General features: G+C 39.3%; 2 protein-coding genes and 1 long non-coding RNA gene across 4 annotated transcripts in view; 1 reads left to right on the top strand and 2 right to left on the bottom strand.

Annotated features, from left to right (window-relative positions):
* errfi1a (ERBB receptor feedback inhibitor 1a) overlaps window positions 1-16,118 on the bottom strand; it is a 45,822-nt gene extending 29,704 nt beyond the window's left edge. For both annotated transcript variants that reach the window (XM_037775596.1, XM_037775605.1), the window contains exon 1: window positions 16,004-16,118. The gene's annotated coding sequence lies outside the window, so the exon portion shown is untranslated. The remainder of the gene's footprint in view (window positions 1-16,003) is intronic.
* LOC119491478 (taste receptor type 1 member 3) lies at window positions 12,221-17,283 on the top strand. Its single transcript, XM_037775570.1, has 8 exons — window positions 12,221-12,503; window positions 12,617-12,917; window positions 13,322-13,678; window positions 13,753-14,172; window positions 14,280-14,483; window positions 14,643-14,763; window positions 15,931-16,301; window positions 16,388-17,283. Exons 1-8 carry the CDS (start codon window positions 12,301-12,303, stop codon window positions 16,982-16,984), a joined length of 2,574 nt encoding a protein of 857 aa, XP_037631498.1. The 5' UTR covers window positions 12,221-12,300; the 3' UTR covers window positions 16,985-17,283.
* Window positions 16,157-21,416, bottom strand: LOC119491491. The gene is made up of 3 exons (XR_005207622.1): window positions 21,256-21,416; window positions 16,430-16,536; window positions 16,157-16,295 (listed from the first exon to the last, which is right to left on the bottom strand). It is a non-coding gene; the product is annotated as an uncharacterized LOC119491491 (long non-coding RNA).
* Window positions 21,417-22,076: the final 660 nt, after the last annotated feature.

The following is a 22,076-nucleotide window of genomic DNA, read 5'->3' as shown; positions in this document are numbered from 1 at the left end:
CATGCTGTCCGGACACAAAGACAAGCATTCACACACTTCTCCATAAGCCGTTTAGCGCATCAACGCTTTTTTGACAAAGGCAAAAACCACCTTAAGCGAGCGTTAAAAAAAAATTCTGCAATTGAGGAAGATTTATCAAATTTTGCCGTTTCCAGCTTTTCTAATGCAACACTTCAAAATGTTCATAAAAATATGTGAATGGAAACACGGCTAATATCTTTTTAGTGCAACATTTCCTCTTTGTTTTGCTCAGCTAGCAAACAGTCCTGAGAAATTTCTTAAACAAAAGACTCTAACGTTGATCTGTATGTTTGTTTTAAGGCAGACTTGAAATAAATATGAACCTATCCTTTAAAGCGACCATGATATACATTTTTATAATATTTTTATAACAATGGCTCAAGTGACTATGTGTAATGTAAAAGCAGTTGCTCGTAGTGACGAAACTAAAGAGCATTATCTCTGACAGCTCTACAAAGATTCCCAGTGTCTTTCAGCTTTTTGTTTTCATTTTTCGGCGCTCCACCTGAATGTTTTGATTCACTCTCACTGCACTCATAGTGTCATAAGCAGCTGTTTTCAGCAAAAAGAAGCCCTTAAAACCCACTGCACTCTACCTGTCCAGCAACACACAGCAGACAAACACAGTTAGTGACTAGCTGGTGAACATAGTGGAGCATTTAGCAGCTTAGGAACCAGATATTTCCCTCAGGAGTCGGTGGAGAGCAAAAAGCTGAATTTAGTATCTACTGTATATAGGTGGACAGAAACATGAGTCCAAATGAATGCTAATGTTGCTCTGTATTTGCTTGATTTGTAATAGGCAACTGTTTGCTAACAACTTTGCTATTTAAGGTGATAATATGTCAGTGTCTTGCTTACAGCTTAAGCTTGATTACTGTATAATGGTGAAAGAATTGAAAGGAGTTTAGAATATATAGTAGGCTCATCTGGTTTAATACAGTAAACACACCACCTGAAAACCTTCCTCCTTCCTGAAATAATAAATCATTCTACCTATTTCCCTTTTTCATCCCCCTCTCTGTCTCCCGTTTCTCCCTCCTTCCTCTCACCCACGCGGCTGCCCTTGGGCTGGCGGCACTAAAAATAATTGAAATAGTGATACACTGTCAAGCAGCCCTAATGAGCAGCTGGAAACTGCAGAGGTACGGCAACTCATCAGTGATTGCTGGAAAATTTGGGCCAGTGATGGAGTGATAACAGTAATGTGAAGGCTGCTCTCGTTAAATGATGTTCAGGGTCATCAGCTTTGCTTGCTAACTAGAAACTGGCTGCCAGTGTTTCCATTACATCTAAAAAAAGAGGCTGGAAAAAGTATACATGTTTATTAATGTATTTGTTAACAACTACAACTCTTTCTGTGGACACACTTAAGTGGAGGCTTCAGTATAAAGAGACAATGTATGACAATATCAACCCGGGCCACAGGAAGGCGTATAAATAGCACGACAATACACGAACATTCCGCGTGTCATGAGGACGCACTTTTAGGCTTTTCGCGTATCATTTGTGTGACACGCAACAAAACTACGGTAACGTCGGCAGTTAGGTTTAGGAAACAAAACCACTCACTTAAGTTTAGGAAAAACATCAATGTTGGGCTTAAAATAAGTACGTAAACTAAGTAAAATACGTACGGAAACAACGTAACATAAGTACGGAAAATATGTCACAAACATCACTACAAAACAAAACACAGGTCTCCTGGTTAAAAGTCGTGTCTTTGTTGGACCCATCCACCTCCCCACCTGGCCGCCATAAGCGGTCTTTGTCACGTTTTATTCTACGTCACTACCTCTGATCATGGCATATTTACATGGAGCGTTTACATTGCAGTCTACAGACTACGTGGTGCACAAATGACACGCCAAACGCAAGAGACGCATTGTTATTGCACGCTAAATGCCTTGCGCATTATTTATGATCGGCTTTTCGTGCGAATGGGCTGACAATGTAGTAAAACACAGTTGTGATAATATAAAATATGCTTTCATAGGAGAGAAATTATAGGCTAAGTGTTGACAAATAATGAATTAAATGTTAAAGTAAAGTATATATTTCATGTTGCCACTTTTACTGAAAAAGGTAGGATTTATTCCTATATCTTCAGGTGCATTGTATGATTTCAGTGACAATGATAGAGTCATTTACCAAGAAAATGCAACTGAAAGCACAAGCCCAACCTCACTCACTTAGCAATGATGACATATATGTTTGTGGTGTGAAACATGAAAAGGACTATGACTGGAGACAGAGTCAGGTTCCCTGGCTGGGCATGTGGCTGCACGGGGCAGCTCCTAACCTGCACCGAGGCGGACAGACACCCCGAGGGTTGGACTGTGGCAGCTGGTATGTTTCTAAAAACAGGCAACTTACCCTCCCTCACCTCCTCCTCTATTCTTCACAGCAGATGCTGATCTCTGTCTGTCTTCAACAGGAAGCAATTATTGAGTCAGAGGGAAAGACGCGCCTCCTTTTAATAAACCCACATCAAATCATCTGATGACTGACAGCCTCGGAGCGTGACTCACATGTTGGACGGAAGTGAAAAGGTTCAACAATGACAAAGAGAAGACTGAATTAGAGGTCTTAATAGAGCCAGACACCAGTCCCACGCTTTCATCCCCTTTCATTTCTCTCCTCATAAACAGCAGTGTGACCCTGCCACAGTCTCTCCGTCTGACTGTACAACTCTTATCCTTTGTCCTAAGTCAGCTCAGCCTCTTGCATAAGGTTGACCTGGTAAAATTCCACAGTGCTCGCTTTGCTCCCTGCTCCTCTAACTTCCAAGTGTTTCACCCCATAGCGACAACAATTTCGTACTGTTCAGACCCAGCCGCCCACTCGTAGGATGTTTTTCCAGCTGCTCACAAACAGGCCACCTCACTTTAAATGAGGCTTGAACGGTAACTTTACGAGAGTCCATCATCTGAAAACACTGTGTGTCATTGTTGTGAGTGGTCTTGCCTCCCGCTCTCGAGAGTCTCCTGAAGCTACTCGTGTGTACTGGTGGACGCTTTGGCCGCCGCTGATCTCAAGGACGTGGAACAGCACTTTCATTTTCAGGGAATTTTAAACTACGCTTGGCTAAATGTGCACACAGCGAGCATCAGATGCTGTATGGCAGTAATACTATTTTTATTTATTTTACTATATATAGTTTAGTCTTCTTAAAAAATGTTTTCTAAGGTTTACAAAGTTTCCCTTTTTTAGAGTGTGTGTGTACGTGGGAAGTGAGTGGTGAAGCAAGAGAGAGAGAGCAGCAGCGTCGACGGGAGCGAGTAACGTTATGGACTCTGGCACAAGCAAGAACAGTTAACAGTGTTTGGTTTGTCCGTTCTGGGCTACTGTAGAAACATGGTGGACTCCATGGAGAGGACCCGCTCCCTATGTAGATATAAATGACTCAGTCTAAGGTAACAAAAACACAACAATTCTTATTATCAGGTGATTATACACTAAAGAAAACAAGCTTGTTAATATTATAATCCATTTCTGCCAATAGATCCCCCGAAGTGTTACACACTGTTCCTTTAAGGAGAAAATATTATCATTCCTTTGGAGTTGTGTTTCTGGTCCAATATCCAATCTCTTTTAGCTCTGTTTTTGGTCTCCACCAACTCCTGAGGAGAATATGTCTCTTTAGCTGCTAAATGCTTCACTGTGTTCACCAGCTTTGTTTATCTGCTGTTTGGTGCTGGACAGGTGGCACATGACACTATGAGAGTGGTGAGAACGAACCACAACAGTAAAGTTCTGGGCTGGAAAACTAAACAATGAGCAGAAACTTGAAGGGCTTTTCCATTTGCACTTTTGGCCGCGTAGAGTCAAATCACGCCACGCTGATTTTCATTTCCATTACAAGTTTTAGCGTGCCGAGCTGTGCCACGCAGCGCCCGAGATGGACCGTCTCCGGAGTCAGAAGTCTCTGTGTGTTCAGCTATCAGTACTTTTTTAGTTTCTAACTGAATCTCTGTGGTTTGAAGTTTAATTTCTCTCCTGCGTCCCTGCTTGAGCTTTCAGAAATCTGCTTTATTTTACTCTTTCGCTTTCAGCTGTACAGGAGTCATGTTAATTTGTTGCTTCATAATAAAAGCTTTTAAATAACAAAATAAAGGTGGGAGAATTCATAGGACATTAAATATGTTTATCGCTTAATTAGCGGAGCTTTGTTAGCGGCTATTCTTCAATACAAACAAGTTTACCAATACTGCAGAGAGGAAGAGAACAAGCAGCAAAAAAGCCTCTTTTTTTTCTTGTGAAGAATATAGGAAATTAAATGTCACTCCTTTGACCCCCACAACACACACCTTCAAGTGGGTGGCCCTGTTGTAATGGAGATGTTAATCTCTGCCGTGCTTGGCTGACGTGCCGAGTCAAACCGAGTCGAGCCAAGACAGCATGTCCATATGGAAAAACCCTGTTTAGGTAGAGCTCCATGAAGCCGAAGGTAGCTGCAGATTCAAGTAATAATTGTCTGTAGGTTCATCACTATGGACAACCTTTTTAACATTATCACGTTTTGTTGTTTTCACAGTCATTTAATATATTTTTATAATAAAAATATAGTTCATAGCCACTTTAGTTTTATTTTTAGTTTCACTCTGACCTCGTTGTGCCACATCATCTTTTCGATTTTTAATTGCTGAGCAGATTTGATTTGATTTCTACTTTAGAAAACGTCTCACATCACCAGTTCCAGCAGGTAAAAACCGCAGCGGGAGAGCTGCAGACTAACTCAGAGATCACAGATAACTCGCCTGATGAGTCACAGACCAGAGGATGACAGATGAGACCTATCAGTTCGCTTTGGGATGTAACACGACACCACCACAGCACACACACACACACACACACACACACGCACACACACGCACACACACACAGTCAAACAGTGGCAGATATAAAGCCAGATATTAAGAGCTTTCTGCTGCATTACTCACGTCCATTTGAAATATCCACAGTCCACAGTAAAATGGATCAGTTACACACATCCTGGCTGATGCAATTCACAAACTATTAAATTGTTTCTATCTTTTTCTAAGAACTGACATGTGAAGAATTATGTCTGAATATGTTTGTATTCTATGATCACAAATAACTCCAATGTTGGACATGTTATACGCAACTGAGCACAACTTTTTCTATTCATCATATACAGTGAGTATTACAGTATTCAACTGTGTGCAGGTCTTGTGCAACATGAACTGTACTTCTCTCCAGTTCATTGGTCCATAATGTCACCAGACTTTACACAGCTGTGACAAACTGGATCTGTAAACACTGTGCTTTTGCACAAACTGAAAGATAACCGAATCAATCGTTACACTGATGTCAGAAACTCAAGGTCCTCGGCCATTCTTTCGCTCTCTCCTCCCCCCTGCAACTTTCTGCCCTTACAGTCTGAATAAATCATGCAACATTTCCAACACTTCAAATAGGAATCCGACTTTTTGCGTGACAACTGTGCAAGTCAGCTGTTTGCCAATCCCTTTTTCATGTCATTTCAGAACACAGTACGAGCCTCCAGAACAAGGGTGAAACACTTTTCTCTTCCTTACTCAGATTATTAAACAAGCTCATAAAATCCCTACTGCTTCAAGCCCATGAGCTGCTGCGAGTCGCTCATTCACTGCTGTGTAAGTAGAGAGCAGACTGGCAGAGATGAAGCCAAACACTCTTGTCCCTGGTTTGAACTGTAAATGGTTTTCAGAGCCGAACACCATTAATTTTAACGTGCAAGGTCAGTCAACGCAGAGTGCAAACATTGTTGTTCCAGTTCTTGGACAGAGGTAACACAGTTCTAACAATCGGGTTAATTTGTAGGCACTCTTTGTTGATTTTATCAAAGTTTTCTCGGTAAAATGCTGTAGCCATGTATGCATAAACCTCCATAGAGAAGTGTGCGAAGTTTAAGCATCGGTAGATGTGAAACAAAGCAAAGGCCTGAACAGTCAATTGACAGTAAAACAATGCACAATAATGTGTCCCATTGTTTATATATCCCTGCACATGTGAATGAATGTACAAATATGAGTTGCAACACACTTGTGAGCGCCACACAGACACACACACACACACACACACACACACACAGGATGAAGACACGAAGAAGAACGAGTTTTACTGCTGGAAGGGGGGAGGATGAATCCTTTATTTAACCCTTCACGGTGCGGTAAAAACACCTCCATAATACACGTGTTCAGGCTGTGATAACAAGCTTTTCTGCAAGATGTTGTAAACTGAGCGATATTGCACCACCACAGCTGGTTCAACCCCGACCAACCGCCCCCGCCGTCGTACAACAGGATCTCGTCGTTCCCACATTTTCCTCCAGCATCATTGCCACAGTAGAGCTGATCGAGACAGATGTCCGGCAGCACAGTTTAGTATTCTGCTGCCTGGCTGCACAGACTCGCTGGCTGGCTGGCTGGCCTCGCTCTGCACGGAGAGGCTGGCTAATAATTTGTCAGCCCCTGTGGGGTATGAGGCCAGCATGTCAACAACGGGCCCAGTGTTTCTCAGGCCAGCGATGGAGATTAGAGAGCGGGGCTGATCCGGCCACTGTGCAGGCAAAGGGGGGGGGGGGAGGAAGCAAGAGAGAGAGGGTGGTATTCCTGGGTCTCTCTCTGGGAGGGAATGCAGCTCAGACCATGTTTTGCAACAGTCACGGCCATTTGGGACGGACAGAGGGGGCACTGGTGGCATATTATGTTTACTCGCCACAGTACATTAAAACTGGCACAAAGCAGCCTTACGTGCGAGAGTATCCATTTCCTCACATCACACATGGCGTTCCTTTGATGCAATGTCTACGTCTATGTTTTTCTCAATCTGAGAAGCTGTTGTGCAACAATGTTCCCTCCTTTGCAGGTCATAAGGCCAACCCACGGAAATCTACAGACACACACTGGGGAAATGGTTTGCAGGCTTACAGGACAAAAACACGTGCCTCCAAACCAAAACATAGTAGTACCAAGAAAATCATTTCAGCATTTACGCAGGTTGACTCCCCTCTGTTATCAGTTTATTCAAACAGCCCTTTGCTACACAATGTACCTGCTGCCCACACAGCTGCAGGAAGCTCCACCTCTATCAGCAGCAACACAAGACATCCCGTTCTGAGTTTTCTCACCTCCAGCTCCTCGTAACATACATATTCCCCATCTACAAGTTAAGTGCCAGATTTCAACAGCCCCACAGGCAAAGCAGACTGTGTGAGTCCAATAGCTGAAGACAATACAATACACACATCTGACATCTAGTGGCTGAGCTATGTAAATGTCCAGGCTCAGGGAGTGGTGGACATATTATAAGCTGTACAGTATCTAGGCAGCCAGAGTCGGAGGACTAAATGTCTTCTAGTGCTATCTCTGCTATCTAGTGTTATCTCTAGTGCTATCAAGTCAAGTCAGTTATATTTATATTAGAGCTGCAACATTTAATTGATTAATCTACAACTATTGATAATCGATTCATCGTTTCAGTCATTATTCAAGCAAACAACTGCCACAAATGTGATGGATACAGGTTCCTAAATTGTGAGACTTTGTTGCTTCTTCTCAGTAAATTATCGAAATATCTGTTGCTCCCACAAAATAAGACACTTGAAGACAACACCTTGGAATATTTTCACTGTTTTCTGATGTTTTATAGACCAAACTATTAACAGGTTTTTGGAGATGTGAAAAGGTGCTGTATAAAAGGCTTTTGTGGCTCCAGAGGGAGCTAATAAATCGCCTAAAGGGATGTTACATCAGTCAGCGTTGGTCGGGTCGGAAGTTTGAAAACGAAAAAAAATTTGGAGGTGTGGAGTTAGAAAGAAGTGAGCTCAGAGGCTCGAGGCTACAGTAGCCGCTAGTCTCTCATCTCATGGAACTGTCTGCGGTGTGGTCTAGTTGCATTGTGGGTATTGTAGGTGCCATGTTTTGACAAGGAAGCAGAATGAATAGAGTAAATGCAACGCTAAATAGGTGGAGTACAATTTTCATGAATTAATGGAGAAAATTATCTGCAGATTAATTGATGATCATTAGTAGTATCAGTCTTGGTAGATGTTGTACAGAATAGACCGAATTAACTAAAATTACAATATGGAAATTCAGAATGACAAATGGTATCCAGCCTATTATGGTTTTACTTTATTCACAGAACACTGTTAATGTATTTCTAGCCTGGTCTCCTACAAATCAAGTTCCCCTACAACGAAGCTGCGTTGTCAATTACATTTCCAGGGAACGTTTTTCCTCCCGGATTACGTTTGTATTTGACGTATCACAAATATGTTTAATCAATGTCCGTGTGAGTCTGCGTATGGAGGAGGCTGGAGTGGATGGATGGGTCAAATGTGTGAAACCAAAAGCAACTTATTTTAACCCAAAACATGATCTTCTTTTACATCTTTTACTAAACCAAACCAAGTAGTTCTGTTGCCTAAACCTAAACGTCATTGAGAATGCAGTTTCGAAAAGGCAAAAGATATGAAACGTGTTTCACGTGAGATTCAACGTATCCATGGTTTGCAGAAACGTACAATGCCTACATTTTTATTCTGGCGGTTTTCATCTGGATTACTTTTCAGTAGAAGGTTTGAATGAAAACAGTTGACAGCAACATATGTGGATTATCCAGAGTAACTGGGACATTGCATATGAAAAATAGGGTGCTGTTGTAATTATTCAATGTTGATGCATTGCAAACAAAATCCCATTCACCTCCATTGTATTGCGATTGAAGCAGAAATCAATGTTCAACCAATATCACAAAACCCAGACATACTGTATAAAACCAAAACTATTTGAATGGCATTTTTTTAAATGACCCTGTTCTGAGGTTTAACAAGCATTCATCCTACTGGAGACGCTACATCTACCAGCTCTAAACCACAACATTATTATCATGCATTTACTGCTCTGAATAACCCAGAGGCACGTTACTTGAATGACCATCAAGTGGCAATAATGATAGTGATTTTTGCATTTTCTATTTAGCGTGTGTCAGGCCACTGAGATAGTATTTAATACCTGGAGACAAAACAGACAGACGTGTTTGTATTTGTGTGCGACACTGGTGCAGATCATCAATGAAAGTTTTCCCTAGCTACGCGATGCACAACTAGGCAAAAGGTGAATTCATGGTTGAGAAAGAAAGCTGCTCAAACATAAACAAGATGTTAATCTGATTCCACTGTCTGCACACAACAACAAAGCAGAAACACTGAGCCAACATAAGATTTAGTCAGAGACATGGAAGCAATTTTAAATGTTTCTGCAAATACAGTGATTCTGACTGTTCCCAGAGACTTGTTGTACAAGAATGCTCTTGAGGTGGAACGAGTAGACAGGCTGTGCTAAAGAAAAACACTGAGTGTCATTACCGGCCTTCTTACGTCAAGATGACTAACAAGATAGGCAACAGAATAGCTCCTTTATGTCCCGGAACAAACCCTTCCTGTAACTGATACTTCAAATCAGTCTTGTTCACCTCAAAAGATAAACACACATGAATGAGAAAAATGATAATGCAAGTACGGAAAAGTTGCAATCATGTATAATTACAAGAACCTACAGCAGTGCACACTACAGGTTTGTTGAGATAAATGTGTATTGTTCAATGCATTGGGGGGAAACTTGACACTCTATATTATGATATGATATGAAATCTAATGCAAAATGCCACAATCAATGAACAAAAAATATTTTTTCAAATGTATTTGTCAGGACATTTTTCCACATAAACTAACACTTTCATGTAAATATGAAAAATAATGACCATAAGAACCAATTACACCATACAGTCAAATCATTAATGAATGACATCTAAAACTGTAAGTGGTTGTATTGTAAGGTGTGTGTGGTAATTGCTTTGCACTGTGGCTTTCTCTGTCCGGTTTGGCAACTAATTCTTGACCTATTAATCAAATGAGGATCTGATGTTCACATGTGATTCAGAAGAATACTTTTGGCCATGTGAGGCAATATAATAACCACTCCCTCCATTGACGCTGTTTGGGACTACAGTGAGTATGCAGACATCAAAGAGAAATTCTCAGGAACTAGACTGACAAAACCCAACTCTTCCTCATAGTTTAGAATCAGTCTTCTTTTAATTCTGTTTTCATTTCCGGATCTCGTTTTGTCAATTAATGTGAGCTGCGATTAAGTAAATATTGTAATATTTCTAGCCTGTGACATGTGGTTAACTTAATTTCCCCTCCCTGTTGAAGTCTTCTAGTGATGTAATAACAGACAAGATTAGTCGCATACTTATTCTTTGTTCAAGACAGTGCAGCCTTCACCGTGCAGATTTAACATTAGAACCGAAAACGGATCAAATTTACGTGTGGCTGTTTTTTGTTTGTATGTAACTTTGTTTTAATGAAATATTCAAGTCCCCCATTCTGTTACTTTTCCTTAAAGTGTTATGTAGCACCCCCTATTGGTAACAATTGTCAAGATAAAGCCAGGTAAAAAAAAATTAAAATAATTTTATAAAAATATTATCAACACATCTCTATGTGTCAGGTATTGTACTTGCTCAGTGCATTGAGTGAAGAAGAGTATGATGATGGGGAGAATTCAGGACTGAGCGATGTGTCCTGGCTTGATTGTGACTCTTGCTGTGAGTAGCATAAAGGGACTACAACTATAGCATTTCCTTATACAACCCTGTGTAGTAGAATAATAAATAAATCAACCTTGTACCTTGAAAATCAATGCATTCTAATAGCGGGTCAATTTTACCCGTCAGCAGTTTTAGGTATACAGCGACCCCTGGCGGTTCTAATGTTAAAATATTCTTACAAGAGGATTCGCACTACAAAAAGGTGAAATAATCTCATCCCATAGGGAGAATGTTTCACTCGTTCCTGACAGACTCTGAAAAGCAGTTGAAAGTGCAGTTTTCAAATTTAAATATTTGCTTGAAATATGGAAAAGTCACAAGGGCTTACAGTGGAAACAATTGAGAAAGTGTACTGTACATGCCTCTGAAGTTTGAGCGAGACATTTTAATTAAACTTGTATCAATTCAGAAGAACCTAAGGGAACATTTATGAAAATTATTTTTATTTTATTTTTACATTTTATAACTCTCAGGTGGTGTTTCTCTGCCTTCAATCAAGCTTAGCTATTGTCCCCTTTCCAGTTATATGCAGTGCGCTATTTCATACAAATAGTAGTTTAAAGTGCTTTATAGTACAATAAAACATTTAAACAAAGAAGCTATGAGGTTTTCAAAGTTTTGTGACCAACAGCTTTGAAAACAAGTAGCCAGAACAATATATTAAGGCTTGGTCAATATGTCGTTGTTGTTGTTGTAAAGAACCATCTAAAAGAGCATTATGTCTGCTTACTGTAGGTTCATGCAAATATCTTGGGAGGAAATATGTCAATGTCCTTGTATGGATGACAAACGATCCAGTGTTGCATGCAAATGTACATGCAAAAGCAACACTGAGGTGAATGCAAAACATGACACAACAAAAAAAAAAAACATTCAATAGAAAAGAGCTTAACACATATCGTATGAGGAGCATTAGCAGTATTGAGGTTGATTTATGACTTATTACTGGTTTCTTTACGGCACACTGGTTGCAGTGACGGGGTTAATGTAGTATACATTTTCCCTAAGACGACATGATAAGCCACCCACACAAGGTAACATTTGCAAAGTGATAACAACATCAGTGTGAGCAGGCAAAAAGGAATCTACTGCGTTTGATGTGCTCATCTCCCGACAGATAGTTACACCAAAGAGAATCTGAGAGCAAACCACAAGCAAATGTCAGGAAAATGATCCGGAAGGATGAACACCACTGGCACGACACACACATATACTGTACATACACACCAGTGAGTCTTTCCTTCTTACATGCAGTGCCTTACAAATAAGACAATGCCATTAAATAAGATGTCACCATTCACAGTTCCTTCAGGTTCTATTGATCTAGGCAAAATCACAATACTAGTGCAATTAATACTACAGCTATTGATAACAAAGAGCAAATATCTTCATTATAAAAGTTAAAGGGTGCTGCTGATCTTTCATTTCAAGTCCATTTATACCACAAATGGAAATGTGGCTGAATATTATAAGGACCATTTAACATGATTTGCAGTTACTTGGAATTACACCTTCAGGTGGCCGGGAAAAGGAGGTGCCAATTGCTCCAATTTCACTCTGAGGCTTTCAGGTGAGTTTGCATAGAACAACTGATGCACTGACACATATGCACACTGCTCTCATTAGTCTAGCTTCAGTCTCCGGCTTATCTGCATCATGGCTGCACCTTTCACCCTGCTGGTTTTGTGCTGGGCGTTGAGACTGAGCTGCGGTGCGAATCCGCCTGAATGGTTCCACAACATTTCTACCAGTCTCTTCAATTTGTCTGGGGACATCGTGCTCGGAGGGCTTTTTCCCATTAACCTGGTCTCCAGCAACTTCAGCCAGAGGAGGGAGCCTAACAACATCAGCTGTGAAAGGTATTTTTGGGGAAATAATGACCCTATTATTTGAGATTCTGCACCAATATGTATGCTTAACCTGGTTAACAAGGCTTTAACTTTGTTTTGTTTTTCTGCCTGTGGCCCCACAGTTTAAGTGAGGGTGGACTGGGCCTCGCTATAGTGATGAAATATGCAGTGGATGAGATCAACGGAAACCAAAATATTCTCCCTGGCATCAAGTTGGGTTATGAAATCTACGACACGTGCAGACAATCTGCCGTCATCGTGAAGCCCACCCTCTCTTTCCTCACTGCGAAATCCAACAAAGCGCTATCTGTGGAGTGTAATTACACCAACTATGAGACCAGCGTATCAGCCGTGATCGGTCCTTCTAGCTCGGAAATGGTGTCGGTCATAGGGAAACTCCTGGGATTCTTTCTGATGCCACAGGTTTGGTCACAAACATGTCTAGTCATATACATCCGCATGCATTCACGTCCTGACCTGATTTGACATTTCCTCCAAAAATATTCCTAATGTTGAGAGTAAATCTTCAAAGTGAGGCTAAACATTCGCCTCTACAGCGTCCCACAAGAAGTTGATTCTTTTTAAATTGTTAGAAAAAGATGAATACTCGCTGTCCTACAACGGAAGCTGTATCACAGAAAAGTATTCATTTGTTCATTAATTATTGTCAATCATTAATTGCTTTGCCTTTAATTTTTTACAGTATAGTAACATAGAAAACAACTGCCCACTTGTATTGCAAATTATCCTGCAGCCTCAGTAAATGTGCATTAGGCCTTATGCGTTAATAATGGAGCAGTGGTATAATATCACTTTTCTCCCTTCAGGTTAGCTACAGTGCCACCAGTGACAAATTCAGCAACAATCTTCTCTACCCGTCATTCTTCCGTACGGTGCCCAGTGACAAATGGCAAGTGGATGTCATGGCACTGCTGATGAAGGAGTTCAACTGGAACTGGGTGGCGGTGGTGGGCAGTGAGGAGGAGTACGGACAACGAGGTGTGCAGGAATTCTCCAAAGTAGCAGAAAATATGTCTATCTGTGTGGCCTATCAGGGGCTGATTCCAGTCTACACTGACTCTGAACAAGCGATCAACACCATCATCAACAATATCCTAGCAACCAAAGTAGGAGTGGTAGTGGTCTTTTCTCTTCCAGAGCAAGTTGAGATCCTTTTTAAAGAGGTTAGTGAAGCACTTTAGACAACATGTTATTGGTGGATAGATTATATTCAATAATCCAATGCAATCTACTCCAGGTCATCAGGAGGAATGTAACAGCCGTGTGGATTGCCAGCACAAGTTGGACCCTCAGTAATCTAATGATTTCCCTCCCCAATATCCAAACGATCGGCACAATCATTGGATTCATCGACAAGACACAGACCCTGGATCTGCTCACTGCCTACACACAGGAGCTCTTCACCAAAATCAGTGAGGAGATGGAGAAGACGTCCGCTCCAGCACCAAAGTCCAAAGGCAATCATGACAATCCGTGCCCACAATGCTGGTACTTGTCACCTGCTAATATAAGCTTGGTGACAGACCCTGAAGTGAAGCGCAAAGCTTTCAGTGTGTATGCTGCCATCTACAGTGTGGCACAGGCACTGCACGACCTGCTGGAGTGCAATTCAACAGCCTGTATGTACGGATCTGACACCAAAATCTATCCCTGGAAGGTGATTTATTTTCATTTTTTGTCTGCTATATAGGTGATTGTGATTTGAAATTAAAATGTTTTTACTAACATTGAGATTAATTGATGAATACAACCTTTTTTTTGCAGCTGTTGGAGGTTTTAAGGAATACTTCTGTAGATATAAATGGCACACATTTAGAGTTTGACAGTAATGGCAACCCAAACAGGGGATACGATATGATTGAGTGGGTCTGGAAAGCTTCGGATTTAGAATTCACAACTGTCGGAGCCTTTTATAAACAACTATCCATCAACAAAACCCTCTTCAAATGGCACACCAAAAACTCTGAGGTAATTTCAGCAATTTAATCAGAAATTGATATCAAGTTTTGAACGTGTATACTTTAAAAGCTTTGTGGTTAAATTCCACCTGATCATAAAGCAGTTCCTGAAATGTTGTCATTATTACCATAACCTAACATCCTAACTGTAATGCCACAACTTTTGCAGGTTCCTCAGTCCACCTGTTCGGCAGCATGTGAGGAAGGCCAAGTCCGCAGAGTCAAAGGCTTCCACTCCTGCTGTTTTGATTGTATCGACTGTTTGGCAGGCACTTACCAGAAAAATGAGGGTAATGTGGTGGTATCTGTCAAATACTTGATCCTTATTTAAAGTAACTAGTGGCCCCCAGAAGTCCTGCTTGTTTGCATGGCGATATGACTGCTGGTACCCGCCAAGTGTGAAGTTGATTGGATGAACGGTTCTTGAGATATGCAAAGGGCAGTCATACATACACAGACAGATTCCTTCCTTTATAGTTAGATGATGCTGCGACAGCGTCACCTTGGGCCAAATGGCACCAAGTTTGGCATGGTCACTCAGACATCATACCTACACATGTCCACCAAATGTGGTCACAACAGCACAAAGAGTTCAGGAGATATGACATTTTTTGTAATATAAGCCTTGCCCACAGCATTTGGGCAAACTGTGAGGGCCAGCTGTAGCAAAACTGTGTGGAACACCAAAAATCCAAAGAACTAGTAACTAGTAACTTTTTCCAGCTATTTCCAATTTTGTGATGACTGCTCAAAACGTGTAGAAGGAGTCCGATTTGGACACAATATAAAATGCCGGAAAATCAATCTAGTATTAGAATTTTGTTTTCTGAGACTTATGGTTAAAAAGTTACAGGCCAAAACATAAAGTTCATAGTTATAACGCCACCATATGGCCAAATTGCCCCTCATTCGACACTGCACTCCCTTGGGTCCTGAGCAATACACCCGCCAAGTGTGAAGTCCAGACAGACAGAGATTCCTCACTTTATAGTTAGATAGTGCAACATTTTTGGAAATATGCTTATTCGTTTTACCGAGAGCTAAATGAGAAGATTCATATCACTCTCATGTCTTTAAATAAAGGCTGCAGCCAGCAGCCGGTTTGTTAAGCTCAGCATAAAGACTGGAAAAGGGAAGAAACAGTTAGCCTGGCTCTGCCCAAAGGTAACAAAAAACACCTAAAAACAAGTCCAGTCTTTAGAGCTAAACTAAACCAGCCAGCTGCTGGTTGTATCTCCAGATTTAATGCACAGACATTGGCACAGAGTGGTATTGATCTCATCTAACCTCCTGCAAGACACCGAATAAGCGTATTTCCCAAAAAGTCAACCTACCAATATTCCTTTAGTGGTAATGCAATCAAAACATGCATCACATACAGTCATGGTTTGATTTGATTTCTAGATTGTGTGCTTGTTAATCAAACCAAATGTCTTGTTGTGCTTTCTGACTCACAGAGGACATCCAGTGCACTAAGTGCCCGGATCATCAATGGTCTCAGAACCGCAGCACTAACTGCACTGAACCCACCTTTGACGTTTTGTCCTGGGACACGCCGGAGGCTCTGGAGATGACGCTGGCCGGGGTGCTGCTCCTGGTATTTCAGGTGTCAGTGGGTGTTGTCTTCCTGAAACATCGGGGTACCCTGTTGGTAGCGGCCTCGGGGGGAATCCTCAGTTTTGCGGCTCTGTTAAGCCTGATGGGAGGTTGCCTCAGTCTGCTGCTCTTCCTGGGGCAGCCAGGGGAAGTGGTGTGTCGTCTTCAGCTTCCCCTCACCTCCATTTTCCAAACAGTGGCCCTCTCCATTATCACTTCCATCTCACTACAGGTAAGAAATAAAATACATTACGGTACTGTGGGACAAAATAAAGAGCGCACATTGTGATCAGGCTGCAAACCCTTCTTTTTAAACAGATACTCTACGTGACAGAGTTCCCAAAGACGGCCGCCTCTCACCTGCATATACTGAGAGGCCTTGGAAGCTGGCTGTTTGTGCTGGTCTGCTGTGCCGTGCAAGCTGGTCTCTGTGGCTGGTTTGTTCAGCAACAGCCCTCGCTGTCTGACTATGTGGCAAAAATGAAAATAAACTTTGTGAGAGCATTTCTAGCATGTCCAGTGTTGCCCTTGATGGGATTTGCCATAATACAAGGTTTCAACGGTGCATTGGCCCTTGTATCATTCATGTGTACCTTCATGGCAGCAAAGCCTCTTCACCAGTACAACCTTGCCAGGGACATCACCTTTTCCTCCCTGATCTACTGTGTGATTTGGGTGAGCTTTATTCCCATCTACATAGGCTTGAGTATCAAGAACAGGTCTATTGTCCATGTGGTTTTCACCCTGGCAAGCAACGCGGGACTGGTGGTAGCCTACTACTTCCCAAAATGCTACTTCCTGTTGAGAAAACCTGAGCTCATCAATACAGCAGAGCACTTCTGTACCTTCCTAGAGGGCGCCCCACTAACACCAGCTCAGGAGGAACCACAGCCACTGAAAGAATCAGAGAAATAAACTAAAGTGCCGTTTTCTGATTAAAAACTCAAAGAAAGTATCTGTAACAATCAAATATCTTGTAAAATGTACATTTGCATGCTTAATATGTGAACAAAGAATGTTTGTGAGTGTCATATACTAGTTTAGGCCTACAGTACAGGCTTCTATAATGTAATACGAATCATGAAAAACATAACACATATATATTTATCATGTACAAAGTATAGAAACAGTACATTTTACAGTTTAAACTTGCATTTTGTAATTTTTCAATATAAGACATTTTCTTGTTAACATTGCTAACATTTATGCAACATATAAAAATAAAGGGGCAATAAAAAAAAGTAAGATTTTGTTTTCTTTAAATTTTCCCTTATATCATTCAGCAAGGCACTGCTTATTCTTGAACTGCAACGATAAATCGATTAATTGTATACTATTAAATTAATCGACAACTATTTTGATAATCAATCGTTTTGAGTAATTCTTTAAGAAAAAAAAATTCTAAATTCTCTGATTCCAGCTTCTTAAATGTGAATATTTTCTGGTTTCTTTACTCCTCTATACTAAACAAAACATTTGAGGACGTCATCTTGGACTTTAGGAAACACTGATCGACATTTTTCTCCATTTTCTGACATTTTATAGACCAAACAACTAATCAAGAAAATAAACTACAGATTAATCAACAATGAAAATAATTGTTAGTTGCAGCACTGAAATTGCACAATCTATCAGCGGTGCAGACGTATTCAGATTCTTTAAATTAATAAAGAAATGTCCTGCATTCAAAATAAGTATTATTATCAAAATGTACTTAAAGTTCAAAATTTGAAATCACTCTTTATGCAGGCATATGTTTTACTATTGTTTTGTTATTACTGATGTTGCAACATGTAAACAGCATTTTAATGTGGCTGGTCAATTTTAACTACACATCCTATGAGGTAGTTTAATCAACAAAAATGCATTTTTAAGCTCCTCATATGCGCCATCTGAAAAATGTAAAAGAGTAAAAAGTAGGCCTCCAATATCTTCCTCTGACATGTAATGTTAGTCGGTGGTGGAAAGCAACTAAGTACATGTACTCAAGTACTGTACTGATGTACAATTTTGAGGTGCGTGTACGTTACTTAAGTATATCCATTCATGCTACTCTATACTTTTACTCCTCAACATTTAAGAAGGAAATATTGTCGGCTATTTTTACTTCACTACATGTATTTAACTGCTATAGTTAGTCACTTTGATTTAACATACAAAACACGTGATCAGCGTATTAAATATGATGCATTGTTATCATGTTATGCCCCACATTAGATTAGACCTACTCAGGTTGGAGTTGTGCTTAGTTACTGTATGCTGGGATTTACGTGAGGTCATCGTGTACTTATAAGAATGATAAAGTTATAAATTGCCCCGGAACAAAACTAAAAGGAGAGCCCCAGAATTTTTTTATCGTGTTGCTCAAGATCATAACTTGTGTGTACAAATTATTATCTTGGTTGCATAAAATAAAAATAAAAAGATATCTTTCTGGACCATTAAGGCATAATTTAACACTGACAGAGGCCATTTTGCATAATGAGTACTTTTACTTTTGATACTTAAAGTCAGTAGTGGAAAGTAACAAAGTATCTTTGAGGTAATTGTACCTGACTTGAGTATTTCCATTTTCTGCTGCTTTATACTTCTACTCCACTACATTTCAGAGGGAAATATTTTACATTTCATTCCACTACATTTATTTGGTAACTTTAGTTATTAGTTATTATTTAATAATACAAAACATAATCAATAAATACTATGATATTATTGTATCAATAAGAATGTATTGATCCCCAGGGGGGAATTATCAAGCTACCCAGCAGTGATGTACACATTAATACAACAATAACCATAATCCAATAATATAATGATTATTATTCTGAAATGGGCTATTCTGCAAAATGACTACTTTTTACTATACTTTAAGTCAGTAGTGGAAAGTAACAAAGTATATTTACTCAGGTGATGTGCTTAAGTAAAGTTTTGAGGTACTTTACTTGAGTATTTTCATTTTCTGCTGCTTCATCCTCTACATTTCAGTGGTAAAAAATTACGTTTTACTCCAATACATTTACTTGGTAACTTGAGTTATTAGTTATTGTTTATTAATACAAAATATAATCAATAAATATAACCATTATCCAATAATATAATGATAATTATTCGGAAACGGGCTAATCTGAAGAATGAGTACTTTTACTTTGATATTTTGATGCTAATAGGCTCCTTTTTGGCTACTTTTACTTAATAGTCCCATATTGTAAAAAGTACGATTTTCCTGTCTTTTATATTATAAAGCAGGTTTAAGTGCTTTATAAATACAGTGAAAGTATCGAAGCCCTCAATATACAGAGAAACACACACAGCCTGTATTCACAAATTGTGCGTTTGAAACAAGCCGGGTCTCTGTCCATTTGTGATGTCACAAATATACAATATTTAGGCCATTACATGGTTTTAAACGTAAAAATTCTAAATGTGTCCCAGTTTATATCCTGGTTGCAGTCAAGGCCTATGGAAAGGAGTCTGGGTCACGGGCGGACATGGGGTATAACACATGCACAGTGTAACTGAAGCTGCGGTAGTGCGTTCTGATTGGCTCAATTTCGGCGAGTGCAGACCAGATTTTTGACGCATGACCCAGCCTCCTTCCTGTAGGCCTTGGTTGCAGTGGATGTGAATGTCCTCAGCTGACAGGAAGTAAACATGGACCCAAGCTGTGCTAGGCATAGCAACACAGTTCCATTGCAATTCCGTTGAAATGCACTGAAACGGAGCGTTTCAGACAAACGGTGAATACAGGTATATTCAGACAGTATGAAGAAAATAAAACAAAGAAATTTAAACATTACAGCATGTAAACATATTTTAGTAGAAACACAAAATACAAGTATGAACCTGAAAATGAGCACAATATGGGACCTTTAAGTACAAATTTAAATGTTTGACTTTTAAAAACTTAAAATGTTAAACTTAAACCTTTTACTTGTAACTTGTAAGTATTTCTGCACTGTGGTATTGGTACTGTACTTCTTCCGCCACTGACGTTAGTGGAGTAGTAGCTAGTAACGTTACCTAGCTAGCCTAGAGGGAAACTAAAGCTAGAGCTAATAAAGCTAAAGCTAATAAAGCTAAAGCTAAAGCTAATAAAGCTAAAGCTAATATAGCTTATAAAGCTAAAGCTAATAAATCTAATAATGCTAAAGCTAAAAAAGCTAAAGCTAATAGAGCTAATAAAGCTAAAGCTAATAGAGCTAATAAAGCTAAAGCTAATAAAGCTAATAAAGCTAAAGCTAATAAATCTAATAAAGCTAAAGCTAATAAATCTAAAGCTAATAAAGCTAAAGCTAATAAAGCTTATAAAGCTAAAGCTAATAAAGCTAAAGCTAAAGCTAATAAATCTAATAATGCTAAAGCTAAAAAAGCTAAAGCTAATAGAGATAATAAAGCTAAAGCTAATAAAGCTTATAAAGCTAAAGCTAATAAAGCTAAAGCTAATAAAGCTAAAGCTAAAGCTAATAAAGCTAAAGCTAATAAAGCTTATAAAGCTAAAGCTAATAAATCTAATAATGCTAAAGCTAAAAAAGCTAAAGCTAATAGAGCTAATAAAGCTAAAGCTAATAAAGCTAATAAAGCTAAAGCTAATAAAGCTAAAGCTAAAGCTAATAAAGCTAAAGCTAATAAAGCTTATAAAGCTAAAGCTAATAAATCTAATAATGCTAAAGCTAATAAAGCTTATAAAGCTAATAGAGCTAATAAAGCTAAAGCTAATAAAGCTAATAAAGCTAAAGCTAATAAATCTAATAAAGCTAAAGCTAATAAATCTAAAGCTAATAAAGCTAAAGCTAATAAAGCTTATAAAGCTAAAGCTAATAAAGCTAAAGCTAATAAAGCTAAAGCTAATAAAGCTTATAAAGCTAAAGCTAATAAAGCTAAAGCTAAAGCTAATAAAGCTAAAGCTAATAAAGCTAATAAAGCTAAAGCTAATAAAGCTAATAAAGCTTATAAAGCTAAAGCTAATAAAGCTAAAGCTAAAGCTAATAAAGCTAAAGCTAATAAAGCTAATAAAGCTAAAGCTAATAAAGCTAATAAAGCTAAAGCTAATAAAGCTAATAAAGCTAAAGCTAATAAAGCTAAAGCTAAAGCTAATTTAGCTAAAGCTAGCTACCTTACCAGTCTTGTCGCTACTCGTTCAGCTAACTAAAGGTAGCCATGCGCCCTCTTGTTGCCATCCAGCTCACCTTTGTCCCAAAGAGCTGCAGCTCTACCAGGTCAGGCAGCTCCTCCTCCTCTCAGGTGTGTGTATGTGCTGGTCATGTTGAAGCAGACTGGGCCCTCTTTACTCAACACTGAGGGACTGCTGGTCCCAGGGCACCTTGACATCCTACATCAGACTGTCCTGATGTTCTCTGAGTGATACTCTGAGGCTGTCTACTGTCAACCTGAAGTGAGATTAGTGTGTGATAGTGGACAATTTCATTTTAATTCCAAACTGAATATAGAGTGAAGATAGCCCATATATGAGATTTCTTAAAGGCTTTAATTTTGAAATTCTACATCAGAATGTCCTGATACTGTCTGAGTGATACTCTGAGGTGGTCTACTATTATTCTGAAGTGAAATTAGTCTCTGATAGGGAACAGTTTCCTTTAATCAATTCTATCTATCGCAAGTGAAATTAGTCACTTAGTAGTAACATGGAGGTGCTGAGTGTGAGGTGGTATACTGTAATTTAGAAGTCAGATCAGTCTTTTGTAAATGTATTCTTTGATATGAAGTTTGACTAAAGTATTTACACAATTGGAATAACATTATTCTCTGAACTACATTTTGTTTTTCCTTTACATTATCATTCATTTCATATGTATTAATTTTATTTGTTTCATTCATCTATTTGTTTTACTTATTTATTCATTTGTTTAATTAATTATTTATTCATTCATTTATTTATTATTGACAGACTGACTGACCTCTTGAAGGAATCTGAATGGTCCATCACGTTAATCATAACGGTGCTTTTATTTTGAAGGCCTATCACGTTCATCAGAACGGTGCTTTTATT

Source organism: Sebastes umbrosus, chromosome 1 (genome assembly GCF_015220745.1).
Source record: "Sebastes umbrosus isolate fSebUmb1 chromosome 1, fSebUmb1.pri, whole genome shotgun sequence".
In the NCBI taxonomy this organism is placed as follows: Eukaryota; Metazoa; Chordata; class Actinopteri; order Perciformes; family Sebastidae; genus Sebastes; species Sebastes umbrosus.
This window is presented reverse-complemented; position numbering and strand designations above follow the sequence as displayed.

Excerpts from the sequence above, each read along its gene's own strand:
- LOC119491478 (XM_037775570.1), top strand. The coding sequence starts at position 12,301 with ATGGCTGCACCTTTCACCCTGCTGGTTTTGTGCTGGGCGTTGAGACTG. Across the intron at positions 13,679-13,752 it reads TTGAGATCCTTTTTAAAGAG|GTCATCAGGAGGAATGTAAC; the intron begins GTTAGTGAAGCA and ends AATCTACTCCAG. Across the intron at positions 14,764-15,930 it reads CACTTACCAGAAAAATGAGG|AGGACATCCAGTGCACTAAG; the intron begins GTAATGTGGTGG and ends TCTGACTCACAG.